The 19001-nt window shown below is 37.4% G+C and overlaps 1 protein-coding gene across 1 annotated transcript in view; it reads right to left on the reverse strand.

The window, feature by feature from the left end:
• The window catches only part of ABCA12 (ATP binding cassette subfamily A member 12), a 206306-nt gene that overhangs the window by 53862 nt on the left and 133443 nt on the right, over positions 1-19001 (reverse strand). Inside the window, 7 exon segments of the mRNA XM_021074975.1 lie at positions 1476-1662; positions 2702-2857; positions 3740-3874; positions 3963-4032; positions 6128-6457; positions 14914-15028; positions 18507-18822. Coding sequence (XP_020930634.1) covers positions 1476-1662; positions 2702-2857; positions 3740-3874; positions 3963-4032; positions 6128-6457; positions 14914-15028; positions 18507-18822 — 1309 coding nt within the window.

The raw sequence follows: 19001 nt of genomic DNA on the forward strand, positions 1-19001 counted from the left end.
CTTACAAAACTCCTCATCAACTTTCAGATGGCTAGTAAACTGGGCCGTTTTTTAATATTCATCTTCTCCACTAAAACATAAGCTCCATGAGATTAGGGAAAGGACGTGTTTTCTCACACTTTCAGTACCAAACTAGTGCTTTACATGTAATAGACTTTAAATGGCTACTGTGAATTAAACAGTGAATCGATACAATGCAAAATTCTTCCCATAAGCACATTAAAATCAATAATACACTTCATTCTTTATATTCAGAAGACTAAAGTGAGGACTTTATCAGCAAAAAGTGTAGCCTCTTCAAAAGTCTTCTTGCTCCCTTTTCTTCATTGACCTCTGATTGACTGAGAGAAATCTTACCTTTTAAGCATTATGTTCTCACTAGAAAAACAACTCTGATTGAAATAGGTCATATAAATGAGAAGAGCTGCATGTTCACTCATTTCATAACCTTTTCTTGTTACAAAACTTCATTTTATTTACAAAAAAATAACTTGTATATGTTTTGGCAGTCACTGAGCTTACTCATGATGATAGTAAATAGCAGATCTGGCAATAGACACTCTTTCTCAAATAAGGGCTAGAGGACCAAAAGCATCTCAGAGCTAACTCCAAACTAAGCCTAGTGGAGCACTGGAGGTGAGTCACAGAAAAAAAATTCAAAAAAATGTTAATTTAAAAACATTTCAATCTTTTCTTCATAAGGATACAGGAAAATGCTAGTTAAACGAAGAGAGAGAAAGAATAGCCCATGTACTACTTATGGCTTCTTTGATCCATATCTGATATCTGGTGCTTCTTTTTCTTTTATTTAAATTTTTTTATTAAAGTATAGTTGATTTACAGTATTGTGCCAATTTATACTCTACAGCAAAGTGACCCAATGCTGGTGATCTTTTTCTTTCTTCTTGAATCAAGACAAGTGTTCCTTGCAACAAAGCAACTGGGGCTAAGTGTGTTTATATCAAGGTTTGTAGACCCAACCTGGTACACGGGCCAGGATATACACGCAAATAAATGAAACAGACTGAGTGTATGAGGCAGTGAAAATTGGTGGGGACCAGAGTCAAACCAGAAAGTAGATGTCTCCTCTGAGTATGGTCACTAATAAGCCCTAAATAATTGTCTCTACTTAAGCCTGTAGATCAAATGTTGCCAGAACATCCTGTTAACTAAGACCTGCTAGGAATATTTATTTTTTTAGATAATGCCCCTATATTTAAATACTGGCACTAAAATTAAAAATTTTAAGATGTACTAGTGGACCAATATTAGGTGGACAAAATAAGCTTATCTGGTGGGTCTGATCTGGCCTTTGAACTCACAGTTTGGGCCCTCTGATTTAGATCCATTCTACAGTATACAAGCTGGGCTCTCTTAATCCATCTGGGGGATATGATAACTTTACTTTTTATGAAAGAGGTGAAGAAATAGTAAGGGTTATGCTTCATGATAGTAAGTGTTGAAAAGTAGCATACATGGTGGTAGTTTTTCCGGCTCCATTGGGCCCCAGCAATGAAGTAATATGTCCTTCATAAAAGTTCAGATTGAGGTTATCAACAGCAATTTTTGAGCCATAGATCTTTGTGACTCCATGCAGGGCAACCCCAACTGTGAGATCTTTAGGTTCAGGCTCAATGTTGGAGGGGAACATGCATTCAGGACCTGGAGAGAAATCAAGGAAAGAATTATGAGCTCACAAGGAAGGAAAATGCATCTAGAGTTATATCTTTCCTTAATTAAAAATTGAAGACTATAAAAATACAAGCCTCAAAGTAAAAAGTAATTCCAGAAACAAATGAGCTATTATAGTCTTCGGTATCTCCTCACTTGCTTAAAAAATGAATGAGAGTACGGAACCACACTTGAAGGTTTATATTGTCCTTTCCTGTCAGAAAAAGTAGTCCCAGAATATAGTATCATAATAATGGATTCTCCTTTATTCAACAGATATCAAATATTCAAAAATGCAGTTTTAAGGCTTGGTCCTCCCATTAGACAGGATGATACCTACTTATGGAACAAATGTCTATAGGGTATGATTTTTACAGTGACAAGGCTCACTTAGATCTATGGTTTATAGAATCAAATTCATTAAGACTCCCTACATCTCCTTCAGGCATCACAAAAGGACCACTTTTAGGGGTCACTTCTACTGTCAGCCAGATCCTTAACCCACTTAACTGGGCCAGAGATTAACCTCTGCTGCCACAGAGACAATGCTGGATCCTTAAACCACTGCATCACAGCAGAAATTCCGGGTCATCTTAACTTTAGAAAGATGACACTGCTCACTCAATGTCAGTAAGACATGAGGCTGACATTTTTTGTTCAGTGTTGTTAATAGGTTATGCTAAATTATTCATACTTGCTACTTGTTACTCCTTATGACTAGTGACAGATGGCTGGAGTGAGGGGTGCAAACTGGGGCCAAGGAACAAAATTTTTCTCTGTGTGAATCTAACTGGACCACAAAGGGATCTGCAATCTTGGCCTAATTAGCACCATATGCTAACCAACTGAGCTAATGAGCCCAGAAAAAGCCACAATTTAATCTCCCTAAGAGTCCAAACACATATGTGTAGATATATTCATCCATGACTAAAAGGATGATCATTTTGCCATTTAGAAAAACATAATTAAAATCACTAGTCATGTAAATTTTATATCACTTCTCTCATAATAATGCATGTTGTTGACCTACTTGTCTTACTGGCAGATGGGTTGGTGTTCTGCATCATGATATTAGTAAACACGAGGCCACTGCTTTTCTCATGCTTCACTTCTGCACATCCTAGTCGCTCCTTCCAATAGGAAGGAAGGATTGGAAAATACCATGGAGCAGCCATACCATATGTACCTGTAACAAAAATGTATTAGGAAAAGTAATTATTAACCGATTGTTAACAGTTAGCATGAGGGGCTAAGTAACAGGGTACCTACTATATAGTGTTCAGGAAGTGCTTTCATTTTTTTTTTGGATATTATATAAAATTAAAAGGTGATTTCAGTTTCTAAGGTAAAGTAAAAAAAGATAGCCTTTTTTATTCTTTCTTTATAAAACAACTTCATTGGGTATAATTATATACTATAAAATGTACTCGTAAACATAGAGTTAGAAGATTTTTTCGCAAATATATAAAGTTGTATAACCATAACCATAATCCAAACATTTCAATAACTCCAAAAAGTTCTTTCCTGCCCTTTACAGATAATTCCTGCTCTCACCTCCAAGTCACAGGCAATCACTGATCTGCTTTCTGACTCTAGATATTTCTCTTTTAGAAAAATCATCTATAACTGGAGTAGAATAATAATGAATTTTATTCATTTACAGCATCAAAAAGTGCAAATATAAATAAGGCTTAATGGAAAAACTGAACATGATGGAGTTTTCACCACTTGAGACGTAGGAGGGAACTCCACTAGTCTTGTTCCATTAGAATTTGATAAATTCTCCTTACAGTTAGGAGACTTGATTTTTGCCTTATAATATCTTGTTCTCCTTTTTAGAAGACTGGACTCCAGGCTTCTCAATTTACTCCATCCTTTAAAGGAACATCAGAGAAAAAACTCAACATGCATTATCTCATCCTAAAAAAGTTTGGTTAGTTTTGGGATTTAACTATTTCCTTTTGGAGATGATAAACAGCAAATCAAATATTAGAAAATATAGATATTGGCAGATTTGTAATGATGACAACCATAAGAAGCATGTTATCTGTAGGAAGTGTATTCATACCTGGGAAGACATTCCTGACATACCAAGCAATAAGGAAATAAATGAAAGAGTCAGCTAGGATTAGACAGCACAGCCAGCCAAACGAGGTGGTATCATCCTGAACTGGGGAACTGTACATGTTTTCCCACTGAAGACCTAAGAAGAGAACATATACATTTAGTCTTCTGTGAGATGTACTGCAGGTGTGAAAGATAAATTCCGGTTGTAAAGAAAGTGAACCTACCAATGCCCTGCTCCTCATACCGTGCAATGTATTGACTTGCATAACTGAAAGCTGTTGGGGACAGCAGACTCTGTAAAGAAAATCAACCATAATGATAGTTCTTATTGATTTCATACATTTCACCTAAACAGATCTTAACGTACTTAACACTTTGGGCACTTACGTAAATTGACACTAATTCTCCAAGCATATTTAAAAATACAGAGGTCCCTTACCACACACTCTACAACTCTGAAAGAAGAGAAGAGGAAATAGTAGAAAACAAAAGCAGGAAAATTATAACTTGGAAAATATCTATCCAAAATCAAAAATATGTATCTAAACTTATTAAATGGTGCTCAGCAATTTATAAAATCAGTAATTATAGCGTAATGCAATGTTAAGACTAACATATAATGAAATGTTAGGGGGCAAAAGATGTTTTTCTTCATAGATTGACTTCAAGTAATAGAAGCTATTATACATGAAAATATACTAATATGACAATTGATTAAATACTTATATGCAACAAATTAGAATTTTAAACATTGTTTAAACCCAAGGTGGTCAATGTCAGGCTAAAGTTATTTATCATTTTCTTTTTTTTAATTTTAAAAATATTTACTGGCTAGCTATTCCATGTCACATATTGTCCTGGACATTGGCAAAGTGACAGCTTGTATAGGTTTGTCCAGTTTTGTCACCGAAGTCCTGTGTCCTGGGAATTCGACAGTCCCAGGAAAATTAGGGCAGTTGGTTACCTTAGGCTCTGGGGGTGAACTGTTGAACAAAACTTCCTCCCTTAGGGAGTTGACAGTTGAATAAACCAGAAAATAGAAACAAATACTCAGCAGTTCCATTCCTAGTTATATACCCCAATGATTTGAAGACAGGTCCTCTATCAAATACATGTCTGTATATGTCCATGGCAGTTCTATTCACAATAACTAAGGGGTAGAAACAGCCCAAATGCTCATCATCAGATGAACAGATACTCAAATTCTGGTCTAAGCATACAATGGAATATTATTCAGCCATGAAAGGAATAAAGTAACTGATACATGCTATAAACTGGATGAACTCAGAAAATAATCATGCTAAATAAAAGACAAAAAAAAATGTTCACATAGTGTGTGATGCCATTTTTAGGAAATATTCAGGGTACAGATGGCTACTTCTGAAGCGTGTGTAAGAATCCGAAAGCTGTGATTGTAGGTAGAATATACCCTGCTTCTAAGATGGTTCCTCAGCCACTCCGTTGCAGTGAGAAAGATCTGTCTCAGCCTCCCCCCACCCCCTATTTGGAAGTTGGTCTTTCCAAATATTTCTTAGGGAACATATTCCTAGAGGCTCTTGGGATAAAATGATAAAAATAATCAAGACGGCAGGTTCTCTGAGGAAGCCATTCAGCATCCAGTGACTTGGTGCTGGGGCAGGATGCCATGATAAGGACCAGAGCAACTTAGTTCTGGCCCTTACACAGCTTCCCTTGACAGAGTGGCTCCAGAATCAAAGAAGGTTTAAACACCCCCCGCTCCCGGGACAGTGATGGGCACAAGCTTCCATGTGGAGCTTGAATTCTGTATTTATCACTTTCTATTTCCACAAACAGCAAAGTTTTAATATGGCTCTCAGTCAATGAGGAGCTTTACCCCTGCTTCATGAATTTCAAAGTCACTAATCTTAATGCTTTCATTAAAATTTTTAAATTAATTTAGTTCTTTGTATTAAAAAAGCAGAAAGAAATTCAAAATTGATCACATACTCTCAGCACATCTTTATGCCATTATGTTATATTGTATGTCATAAAAACTATGAGAGTTATTCATATATGAGAATAATGTCCGTAATAGAGGCTTTAAGATATTTAAGGAATTGGGCAGAGATAAGTCAATTCTTGACGATCGTCAAAACATGACATATTACATTTTAACAGTTCTTTTTTCAGGAACTCTCTCCTAATAGCATCACATATTATGGTTTTAGAAACTGTGGGGAAAAGTTTTCTTTTCATAGTCTTACTATGAAGACTATGAAAAGGATGGTAGATAACAGTGTAGGAAGAACCAACTCTTGCATGTTCTGCCATACTATATTTTTAAATTTAGGTAAGTGTGCTTTCAGTTTCAGAGCCTAAACACACATAAAAGATCCATTCTTTTCACACCCTGTGACAGCTGACTCACCATGAATACTTTTATTACATAGTTCAACTCATCCTCAACTGTAACCAGAACAATAAATGGAAAAAAAGCGATGATGTAGATAAGGCTTCCGATCAGAGCTGCAATGTTGGTGCTATTGAAGAAGACACTGATAAGATAGCTCATGGCAATAACTGAGAAGCTGTAGTCCGAAAAATACAGGAACAAGATGAACCCGTTTGTTTTAGGAAGAATATTGCCAAACTTGAGTATAATGATGAGAATGATGATGGTAACCAGTAAGAATCCAACACTCTCTATGAGCCAGGCAAAAAAGTGGCTGCAGGAGTTCACACCCATCATCTTCATGTACTGTAAAAAGGAAAAAGTGTTAGTTGCTTCTTAAGCTAATATACTCTCAGATAACAATTATTTCTGTACCATTTCAAAATGTCCATGAGATGCTTCATATACATGAAACTAGGCATTTTAATGACTTACACAAGTCCAGTAATTGTCCCTGCTTGCATGTGAAATTAATATGACCATGTATTCCAGCCTATCTTAGACTGTATGTTCCCAGAGTGCACCAATATTACGAATGGTTTGGATATCGAGTTTTGTTTTTTTGACAATTTCATTTTATAACTGGTATCTAAGTGATGTCTCCAGATTAAACTAGTCTAAAATGGATCATCAAAATTTTTGCTATCCCCTGCAGAATTTTACAACATGAATTTGACATTTATGCAGGCATGAATATTTCAAGATGGTGAAAACCTATGGTTTATTTCAAATTCATTGTAGGGACTGAGATAATAAAACCCCATACTTTTTCTTTACTAAACATTAACAAACAATGAAATCAATATCCATATTTCTGAGAGAAAATAGAATAACCTGATTCCTAAGAATTAAAAACATGCAAACTCTGAAGGGAGACTTTATGCTTTTTGGCACAACTTCCCCATCTCACTGACAGTCTAGGTCAGGTCTGTCATCTTTGTTTTCCAAAAAGATGTCCATGCCATGACCTCATGTATCTCAGACAGTCTACACCTCCTTCTCAACTGATATCCCTGGAGGCTAAGGCAATCCACCAAGGTAGAAAAACAGACCAGAATAAAGTGTTTGTGTGTTAACGCAAAAGGATTCTGAAAGACCTGAAGTCCCCAGGACCATGGATGACCTGAATTTGTACCTGGTTTATTTTAACAGCTCTTGATTAATGTTGAGCTTATGAGTCTAATATTCCATTAAAAAAATGAAATGAAAGAAATGTTTCACTAACAGCTTTATAACTCAATGTTGTTTCGCAAAATTAAGGATTTTCAATGCTCTCCCTCTTTAAACCTAACTTGTCCAGGAAAAAAAAATGAGATGTGCCAAATCTTTTGCTCTATAAGCAAAATAGTGAATTTTACTTTCTGCCTTTGCAACCTATCACATTTTCATAACTTTGCTGCTCTGGTTGTTACCATGGAAACAGATATCTGACTGCCAATAGTCTGAGCTGTGGGCCTCAAGCTAATCACTGCTGAGGAAATCCTGTGACTTTTCCTCTTAACTTTGCCCTCTTCCTCACCCTCTTCTCTCCCTACTTCGTCTCTCCTCCCAGATCCTGCTACCCTTTGCAGTGAAGACAACCCGTGTTTCCACAGGAATACAAAAGTGAGTCAGCATGGAGCAAAGATTCACTACGGAAGGTTTTCTCCCATTGCTATGTATCTACCATTAAAAAGAAAATTACATTTTTGTGTGAAAAAGACCTCACAGATCTTATTTTGGCAATTCTTTCCCTGTACCCCACCCCATCTGAGAAATTACTGCGTCATGTAGGATGAATTTATTTCAGAGATACTCATTAGGTCAAACACAGTCAGGGTATATTAGCTCTTTTTATCTGCCTTCCCTGTTATTTGTATTTTGATGTTTTTACTGAGTTTAATGTCTATTTAAATACAATTAAATGGGGAGTTAAAGAGTCCATATAACTACCTAAAGCTGATATTTAACACCTTAGTGCACTGGCCTATACAAAAGATATTTTTTCCCCCAATAGCAATGTTTGTCAGTAGGAGGCAATGTTAACATATTTTACAAAGTGGATATAAAATATCCAGGACACTATTAAGGACATGAAATAAAGCTGACTTCATGTGTATAAAAGTGTTTCCCTCCTTAACAACTGATAGCTTCAGTATAAAACATTTACATATTTAGAAAATTCTCTGTTCATAGCCTTGTTAAAAGACAATTTAGCAAACCCAAAGATGAGGACTGAAGATGTTTATCATTGTAATTTTGAAATTTTCAAGACTCAAGATCAGATTTTTGTTCTTAAGGGTTGGTAAAAGTTGGTTATTGAGCATTTTTTTTTTTTTTTTTTAATTACAACAGATCATGGTAGGTGCTCCAAGAGTGTTTACTACTTAACATTCTATCATCAAACTTCAGTGTTAAACTTCAGGATTTTATCCCATAAGAGTGGCTGTTATTCATAAAGAGAAAAAGCAATGAGAGCATATAAGTCATCCATAAATTATGTAGTTTCACTGCCAACTTCATGATGATAACCAAGACCAAACTTGCTAATGGGAGGTGGCCCACAGAGACTGTCTGGCTATGCTTTATTGGATGTCATTAGCTCCTCCTCAGAGTGACAGATTCAGATGCCAGCTTTATAATCAAAGAATCACTTTTCTCAAGCCTCCCAAACCTGCTGGAACAATTTATCAATATCTGATAACCTGTAGTTAGGAAAGCCCCTCTGCACAGTGGTCAAAGTTTGCTCCAGTTCTTGGCAGAGAATAAGGAAAAGAAAGAGACTCTGTAAGATTTAGGATAAATGTGCTGCCACAGTCAAGAGAAGCTTATGCACAGGGATTGACATTAATGCTGTTAGGAAAAAAAATCATAAATATGCATATATCTACTTGATAGCAATGTCTTCATTCAATTCAATAAGAATGTCAAACATCAGTTAATAAGAAATAACATTTTCTACCACAATTTCTAAACATTAGATATTTATATGTTTTAGCAAGTATAAAGGATATTGTGACTATCACTTGAATATTTCTTTTTTTTTGTCTTTTTGCTATTTCTTGGGCCACTCCCGTGGCATACGGAGGTTCCCAAGCTAGAGGTCGAATCGGAGCTGTAGCCGCCAGCCTACGCCAGAGCCACAGCAACGTGGGCTCCAAGCCGCGTTTGTGACCTACACCACAGCTCATGGCAACGCCAGATCATTAACCCACTGAACAAGGGCAGGGACCGAACCCGCAACCTCATGGTTCCTAGTCGGATTCGTTAACCACTGCGCCACGACGGGAACTCCACTTGGAATATTTCAAATTCTCACTTGGTAGGATGCATGATGTATATCAAGAAGACATAAAAAATTGTCTAGAGTGGGAGTTCCCATTGTGGTGCAGCAGAAATGAATCTGAATAGGATCCATGAAGATGCAGGTTTGATTGCTGGCCTCGCTCAGTGGGTTAAGGATCTTGCATTGCCATGAGCTGCGGTTTAGGTCGCAGACTTGGCTCGAGATCTGGCTTTGCTGTGGCTGTGGTGTAGGCCAGCAGCTAAAGCTCCGATTCGACCCCTAGCCTGGGAACCTCCGTATGTTGCAGATACAGCCCTAAGAAAGCAAAAAAAGCAACACAAAACAAAAATTATCTAGAGTGAAGCACTGGAGGACTATAAACTCTTGCATAATTCTTGGCAACCTCTCTGCAGTCCACAGATATTTTAGGTTACTTGTCTGGACCAAGAGAGAACAACTCCAAAATTTTGTCTCCAACTGAATATAAGTACTGAAATTCCCATAAATGACTTACACTAGAGCAAATACATGAAACTAACCATAAAACCAAGAAAGTAATGTGAAAAATACTCTTCTGTGTGATATAAAATCAGCTTTTGTTTTAGCATTTTAATTTTGGAGGCTTTTTTTTTTAGGGCCATACCCACAGTATATATGGAGTTGCCAGGCTAGGGATCGAATAGGAGCTGCAGCTACTGGCCTATACCACAGCCACATCAATGCAGAATCAGAGCCACATCTGTGACCTACACCACAGCTCATGGCAATGCCAGATCCCCAACCCACTGAGTGCGGCCAGGGATCAAACTCACATCCTCATGGATACCAGCTGGGTTGGTTTCCACTGAGCCACAATGGGAACTCCAGTATTTTAATCTTAAAAAGTCAGGAATGCAGCACAAAACTCAACTGAAAGGCATTTTGAAATAGTTTTTTTTTTTTTAACTACAGGCTTAATTTCATCAATAAATTTACTGAGCATTAATATATTTGTGCTAAATTTCTTTAACAAGTTAAGGGTATTCACTAAAATCATACCATAACAAGGTCAGAGATGAATGGCTTCACTGAGTTAGCAACTGTCCTGGTTTTCCTGACTAGATGTGAGAACAATTACAAAAGAAAAAATTGTTTGTTTTTTTACTTTTTTAATTCAATTGGAACCAGAAGGAACTAGACAATGGGCAGATTTAGGTCTTAGTGAATATTAAAAAGACAGTATTAAAGCGTAATCTTGAGTCATGGATAGCCTAAGAGATTTTCCACTGTCACCTTCAAACGTCGTTAGGAATCTATGCTACTAAATAAAATGGTGAGAGGGAAGGTAGCTATGACAAGGAAAGGATTGGTTGGAAGTCAAGACACTTAGATTCTTCACCCAGATCTATCATTAACTAGTTCATACTTTTCAGCAAGTCGCTTCTCACTCTTTGGGCTCACCTTTCATTTTAAAAAAGAAGTTAGTTTAGAACTATAGGTAGTAGAAGGAGCCTAAACAGGGACATTAGAAATACTCTACTCATTCCATACCTGATACCATCAATACACCTCACAAATATACCATATTCTTTTAAATTTAGGACACTACTAATTTTAAGATATGTTATTTTACATGCCAGCAAGAAAGAAAAATCGCTGCCAAATAAATGATACACTATCAAATACATCTCAATTTCAGAGGCTTTAAAATGTGAAAAAAATCATTATCTTAGAATTGATAAAAAATGAGTAACTGAAAGCCTCTTCTGTTCTAGCAGTGTGAAAGTACATTCTGGAAATACAGTGCTGAATGAAGTCTAGATGATAAGACTCAGAGAATTTAAGGGTTTGGGCCCAAGTGAATATGAACTGCAAGACTCAAAGCCTGATTTTCTGATTCCAAGTCTGATGATTTTCCACTATATGAACTTGACCCCTAAGATAGGTGGTTAATTTGTTTGTTTGTTTGTTTTTTAGGGCTGCACCCACAGCAAATGGAAGTTCCCAGGCTAGGGGTCAAATCAGAGCTACAGCTGCCAGCCCACCTGCAGCCACAGCAACACGGGATCTGAGCCATGTCTGTGACCTACATCATAGCTCACAGCAGCGCCAACCCTTAACCCACTTATTGGGGCCAGGGACTGAACCTGCATCCTCATGGATACTAGTCAAGTTTGTTACCATGAAATCACAACAGGAACTCCTAGGTGGTTAAATTTTTTAAGTAGATGCCTGCAAGATGACGACACAGAGTTATCAAATAGAAACTGGTTTACCACTAAAAATGTCTTTCACATTTCTCCAAGGGAGACATACAGATGGCCATGAAAAGATGCTCGTCATTGCTAATTATCAGAGAAAAGCACATCAAAACTACAATGAGGTACAACCTCATGCTAGAGAGAATGGCCATCACTAAAAAGTCTACAAACAGGAGTTCCCATCGTGGCTCAGTGGAAATGAATCCAACTAGTATCCATGAGGATTTGGGTTCAGTCCCTGGCCTTACTCAGTGGGTTGGGCATCCAGCATTGCTGTGAGCTGTGCTGTAGGTCACAGAAGTGGCTCAGATCCTGCGTGACTATGGCTGTGATGTGGCCAGCAGCTGTAGCTCCAATTTGACCTCTAGCCTGGGAACTTCCATATGCTGCAGGTGTGGCCCTAAAAAGCAAAAAAAAAAGTCTACAAACAATAAATGTTGGAGAGAGTGTGGAGAAAAGGGATCCCTCTTGCACTGTTGGTGGGAATGTGGATTGGTATAGCTACTATGGAAAACAGTGTGGAGGTTCCTCAACAAACTGTAAGTTTTTTGCCATATGATCTAGCAATTCCACTCCTGGGCATATACCCAGACAAAACTGTAACTGGAAAAGATACATGCACCCCTATGTTCATAGCAACACTATTTACAACAGCCAAGACATGGAAACAATCTAAATGTCCATTGATATATGAATGGATAAAGCAAACGTGGTATATATACAAATGCAATATTACTCAGCCATAAGAAGGAATAAAATAACGCCATTAGCAGCAACATGGATGTACCTAGAGATTATCATACTAAGTGAAGTAAAGTAGAAAGAGAAAGACAAATAGCATATGATGTCACTTATATGAGGGATCTAAAATATGACACGAACCCATCTGTGATGCAGAAACAGACTTATAGACGTAGAGAACAGACATAAGGCTGCCAGGGGAGGAGCAGAGGAGGAAAGCATTGAGTTTGGGATAAGCAAAGGCAAACTAGTATATACAGGATGGTAAACAACAAGGTCCTACTGTTAACAATGAGATCCTGCTGTGTGGCACTGGGAACTATGTCTGGTCACTTATGACGGAACATGATAATGTGAGAAAATAGAATGTGTACATATATGTGTAACTGGGTCACCATGCTGTACAGTAGAAAAAAAATTGTATTGGGGGAATAACAATAAAAAAACATCCTGTGACAAACCATGATGGAAAAGAATTTGAAAAAGAATATATATATATACACACATATATATATATATAAATATAAACAACTAAATCACTTTGCTGAACAATAGAAAGTAACACAACCCTCTAAATCAGCTATACTTTAATAAAAATTTAAAAAATGTCTTTCATGTCTTCTACTGAGAAACCTCTTTATTGTGCTTTGATATTTTTTGGTGACATCAATAGATGCATTCAGAGAGTATTATTTTCAAATCAAATAATACAGTGTGTGTGAATTTATACATATGCATACATATGTATTATATATACATAATAGACATGTCGCACACACATATACAAATTACTTATATTTACTATTCATTTCTAATACTTTTAAGGTAGATATTTATTTTTATGTAGAAAAGAAAGTTTCTCTTTAATTTATAAAGATTCACTTCTGAGTACCAGGAACCTGAAAGAGAAATATAAGGTAGGAGCTTGCAACCAAGGTTATGGTCTGGGGCATGGATTCGGGTTTCTAGATTGGGATTAAGAAAACATTGTGCACAGAACAGAATACCACAGGGTATAAACCAGATGATCAGACTTTAACCAAATTATAACTGAAATATAAAAATGCAGCCGAGGATCATTGAGAATTCAAATACATAGCCGGAGCGAAGATACAAACAGAATTCAAATAGGAAAGGTAAGAAGTGTAGGTTTTAACTCTAGGACAACCCTGGAAGCCTGGTGTTGGGCTAACAAAAACATGAAGCAGTAATTTGTACCTTGTAAGGAGAAATAATCAATTGCCTAAAAGCACTGGCAAAGTAAGCTGAAAAGTACAAGTGGGCTAACAGGTTACTCTAACCTCATTATTTCAGATTGTCAGCCAGGCCTTGCAATAATTATTGTGCCCCAGTTTTGAAATGTTTCCGCTATCTTTTCACTTCTTGAATGAGTATAAAAATGGGTTCATTACAGGATGAACAGATAAAATAATTTCTACTCTAATACAATTTGAAAATCACACAGTGGTCCTTCATAAATTCTAAAGAGAAGTAAGATATTTTGTATTTGGGGATAATGATAAAGAGTGTGCTCAAGAAGAGATCACACTTTACATCCAGGTCTTATACTCCAACTTTGTATCATTAACTTAATCAGTAGCATAACATGAAATTCTTAGTCTATAAGTCACAAGTCAGTGGGAGATGATTGAAGGAGACAAGATATGCCAGAAAGAGGATTTGCTATGGTGATTTTATGGGCACGTCTGATTATAAATAGAACCTTCTAACGTTGCTAAACCACCACCACCACCACCACCACCACCACCACCAACAACAACAACAAAGAAAAGAAAAGAAAGAAAGAATGTGCTTCTTGAGAGCTGAAACAAGCCATATGTCTTGTCTATGTCCCAGTCCATATCTATATGTGTATCTGTATCTTCATTTAGACTCATTTAGTTACTATGCCAACAACTTTTTCTGCCTTGATAATTATTGTTAATGTTTAATTTCCTCTGTTAAATCCTAAGTCCTATAGGTAACTTCTTCGGCAAACATTACTCTTAGGATCATAAATTGTACTCAGATTTTGTTTTTCAGAAGCCCTTGTAAAATAACTTCTATGTATTTTTTTTTCCTTTTTTTTTTTTTTTTCTTTTTAATGGCTGCATTCGCAGCATATGGAAGTTCCCAGGCCAGGGACCGAATCTGAGCCACAGCTGTGGGACCTACACCATATCTGTGTCAACGGCAATGCAGGATCTTTTAACCCACTGTGCTGGGCCAGAGATCAAATCTTCACCTTTGTAGGGATCTGAGCCACTGTAGTCAGATTCTTAACTCACTGTGCCATAGCGGGAACTCCCTATGGAATTTTTTGAGAAAACAAAATATTGCCATACCAGCCACATTAATGATTCTTAAAGATACTTAAAATATTCTTAAATATTTTTCCACTGAATTCACAAGGTATGGATCAAGCTTTCTGAGTCTACAGAGGTGTGATTAAAATCATAGTAATTAACTGCATACAGATAGAACTTATTTATAATAAGAAGATATTTGCAACATACCTCATGAAGCCGAAGGTCTTTCTCATAAACAAGTTTTTTTACAAATGCAGCTATAAATACAACCCAGGCAACCATGAGCACGATTGGAAGAGAATAAGAGACACTGGTTAGGAAGCTGTAGGAAAAAACAAAAACAAAAACAAAAAAAACAAAAATCCAGTGACCAAAATGAATGCCACACTTGCAGATTGTAACATATAAAGAACACACTTCTTCTTATTTTGAAATTATACACCTGTTTTGAAATTGAGAATAATTATTAATATGACTTCTTTATGAAATATGAAGCTGACTTAACAGTAAGTGCATTATTTCCTTGCTGTAATGCTGCAAGAGTAAAACAACAGTTCTGGATTGTTAGATAAAATTGCCAAATTGTTTAAAGGGTGTTTGAGCATGTCCTGTTCAGGAAAATAATTATTATATGATATAACTGCAAAGCTCTAAACTCTCTGTCTAAACTAAATTCTTATCTAAAAGGCAGATTTAAAACTAGTAGATGATTGGTTTATCTCGCTAAAAGATATCTTCTCAAATTACTGTATTTATCTGCTCTTTGGAAGTTCATAGTTATTATTAAATCAAATTTCTCAAAATGAAATAAAATAAAACTCAAAATCATTTGATTTAAAATGAAGACAAAGAACATTTTGCTTTTTTTTTTTTTTTTTTTTAGGGCTGCACCCATGGCATGTGGAGGTTCCCAGGCTAGGGGTTGAATCAAAGCTGTAGCCGCCAGCCTACACCACAGCCACAGCAACACCAGATCCGAGCCGTGTCTGTGAACTACACCACAGCTCTTGGCAATGCTGGATCCTTGACCCACTGAGCGAGGCTAAGGATCGAACCCAAAACCTCATAGTTATTAGTCAGATTTGTTCCCACTGCGCCGCAACGGGAACTCCAAAAGAACATTTTGGATTCTTTTTTTTTTTTTTTGCTATTTCTTTGGGCTGCTCCCACGGCATATGGAGGTTCCCAGGCTAGGGGTCGAATCGGAGCTGTAACCACTGGCCTACGCCAGAGCCACAGCAACGCTGGATCCAAGCCACGTCTGCAACCTACACCACAGCTCACGGCAACGCCGGATCGTTTAACCCACTGAGCAAGGGCAGGGACTGAATCCGCAACCTCATGGTTCCTAGTCGGATTCGTTAACCACTGTGCCACGACGGGAACTCCTGGATTCTTGAAAACAATGCTCCAGGAGATGTTTTGTAAACAGTATAGAAATGCTTTTTCTGGCAATGTGCTAGAGAGACATTGAAATACTTCATTGGGCCCCAAATATATTCCTGAGTGGCTGGCCCACGACACCTGAGTCATCAGAATCACTTGAAGGGTTATTGAAACAGATTTCTGGGCCCCACCCATAAGCTTCTGATTAAGTATATCTGAGGTGGGGTGGGTAATTTGCATTTTAAACAATTTCCCAGGTGATGCTCATGCTACTGGTCCACAGACCATACCCTGAGAACTGTAATTCTGACATTAGCCACCCTCTATGGGCTAAGGCAAAGGAGTAGTTTTCAATGAGAAAAACTCTGTTTCACATAGATCTGTTTTACATAGAAGGTTCTACTGAAGCTTTCACTTGCAGAAATGTCCCAAAGCTATTTTCTTTTTAATGTATAAGGTCAAGGAATTACTTTCAAGTTCCCATGGAAAATGCAAGTATTAATGGACCATGACATCACTATCATTCATTTTCACTTTAGATATGAAGGATTTTTTGGGGTGGGGGAGGAGTGAGGGTTGGTGCCACATCCAATATTTTTGGTTCTTGGGAAACTGTCTGGCATGGGGAAAGCACTTAAAGAGTATTCGCTGAATGAATTTTATCTTGGTTCTTGTCCAGCCTTGGTGCTGTTTTTGGCTCTAGAATTAGGCAAAGAACTTCATTCATTAATAACAAATCCCTGCTAATGTTTCTTCCAAGGAACTGTATATCTTAGGATTGGTATAGTATGAAAGAGAAAATTCTGGTATTGTAATTGAAGGACCAGTGCAGTATCAACAATTCAACTTTGGGCAATTTACTTTACTTTACCTTTCTGGGATTTCCTTTTTTTAATCTGGAAAATGTGGCTGATAATATCTGCTGCTGCCCCCCCCTTTTATTTTTTTGCTTTTTAGGGCCACACCCATGGCACATGGCGCTTCCCAGGCTTAGGGTCCAATCTGAGCTACAACTGCTGGCTGGCCTACACCACAGCCATAGGAACATTAGATCCGAGCCACGTCTGTGACCTACACCACAGCTCAAGGCAATGCTGGATCCTTAACCAACTGAGTGAGTCCAGGGATCGAACCCACAACCTTATGGTTCCTACTCAGATTTGTTTCCACTGTGCCATGACGGGAACTCCCAATATCTGCTCCCTTTTTATCAGGTTGTTTGGTGGGACAAATGAAATAATATATGTGAAAGCACTCTATGCAACAAAGAGTTTATATGTGTACATAAGGCATTATGTTCTTACTCTGATGAAGAATGCAGAGCACGGTTACTTTACTCTTCAAAAAAACATGCAGGTGCCTACCATTCTAGACACTATTGAAACCACAGGTCTTTACTATTCACACAAGGTGTTGCGGTTCACACATGGTTTAGGCAGCAAGGTCCTGACTGACTTCCACAATAAGCCGCTAACCTTGACAACCTGCCAACAGAATTCTCTTCTGTCTCCCTGCATCACTGTGGCACAAAGGGCTACATAACGTCATCTCAGCTATAGCTCTTGAAGCAGCCAAAGGAAACAGAAGCATTGATAGAAACAGAAAAAAAAAAAAAAATCCAGACCCATCTGAATTGTATATAAACTGCAATACCTGAGCTGAATAACAAGTACAATGCATTTAAAGTAATAGCTAGCCTCAAGCTTTTGTGTAGGAGAATGGGCTTGAAAAACAATCCCCCAACCTTATTTTCTCACTGTGGTCAGAGTGAAGGAGATATCAGTGTTACCTGACTGGCAAACTTCTTGAACATTTAGATTCAATTGTCCAAAGCATGATCTTTACATTTGTTGTTTATTTAGCAAAAATATTTTAGAGAAATTCCTACCAAGTGGACTGAGAATACATAAGATAGTTTTAGATAGCACAAGATTTATCTTAGAAGGTTGATCAATAATGTGACTTATTAAATTATTTTCCTTAAAACTAATCTTGTACTCACAGATTTTTAGTGAAATCTGAGAGCTGCAAGTGGTTTTAAGATTGTTTTGTTTAACGCACTCATTCGACTAGAGAAAAGTGAAACCAGTTTAGAATGGGTTAACACCAAAATCATGCAGCAATGCACTCAGGTCTAGAGTCCAACTCTCCTAATTTTGGGGCAAAAGCCCTTGGAAGACTAAGGGCTATGACAAAGAAAACATGGATCATTTTGTAAGAACTTTACCATCATCTCAGTAACAAAGAGCAGCTCTTGTGAGCTGTGCCATATACTGTGGACTTTTTCTTAGAAACAAGCATTTGACAAAGGTTGGGTGAACATTATCTCTTTCAACGATACATGTGAATGAATGAAAGAAGTGAATTAAAAAAGTGGTCGAATATTTTCAAGGGCTGGAAGTGCAGGGACTTACTTGTCTTTCATGTAGCAGGGATAGGGAATCGCTTGGACCTGGACTGCTATTTCCTGGGAGTTCCTTCCAGTCTGCAATTCAATGATTGCTCTTTCAATACTATCCTGCAAGTAAACAAAAGCCCTGCCATAGATCTGGTTGTGTGACGGAGAATTGTGCGGCCCTGGAGCCCAAATCTTGGTTCTTATGCTTCTTGTGGTCTGTGAGGTCTTAAGACTCATGCGGATGGTATATTTCATAACAGGAGGAAGAGAGATAGTTCCAGAGTCATAGCTTCTGTGCCCGCTGCTATTAGAAGGAAGCTTAAAAATAACACCTAAAAATAAAATGGCAAAAACATCAGAAAGGTTATTTTATGGTTGACATTATTCATTGTTTGGAAGGTATATATAGGCGACAGTCAAACAGGCAAATGAGTTAGTAATGTGACCGTTAAGTTCAGAAAAGATGGCTAATTCAAAGTGACAACATCAGAGGTTCAAAACAGGAATTTGA

Source organism: Sus scrofa, chromosome 15 (genome assembly GCF_000003025.6).
Source record: "Sus scrofa isolate TJ Tabasco breed Duroc chromosome 15, Sscrofa11.1, whole genome shotgun sequence".
Lineage (NCBI taxonomy): Eukaryota > Metazoa > Chordata > Mammalia > Artiodactyla > Suidae > Sus > Sus scrofa.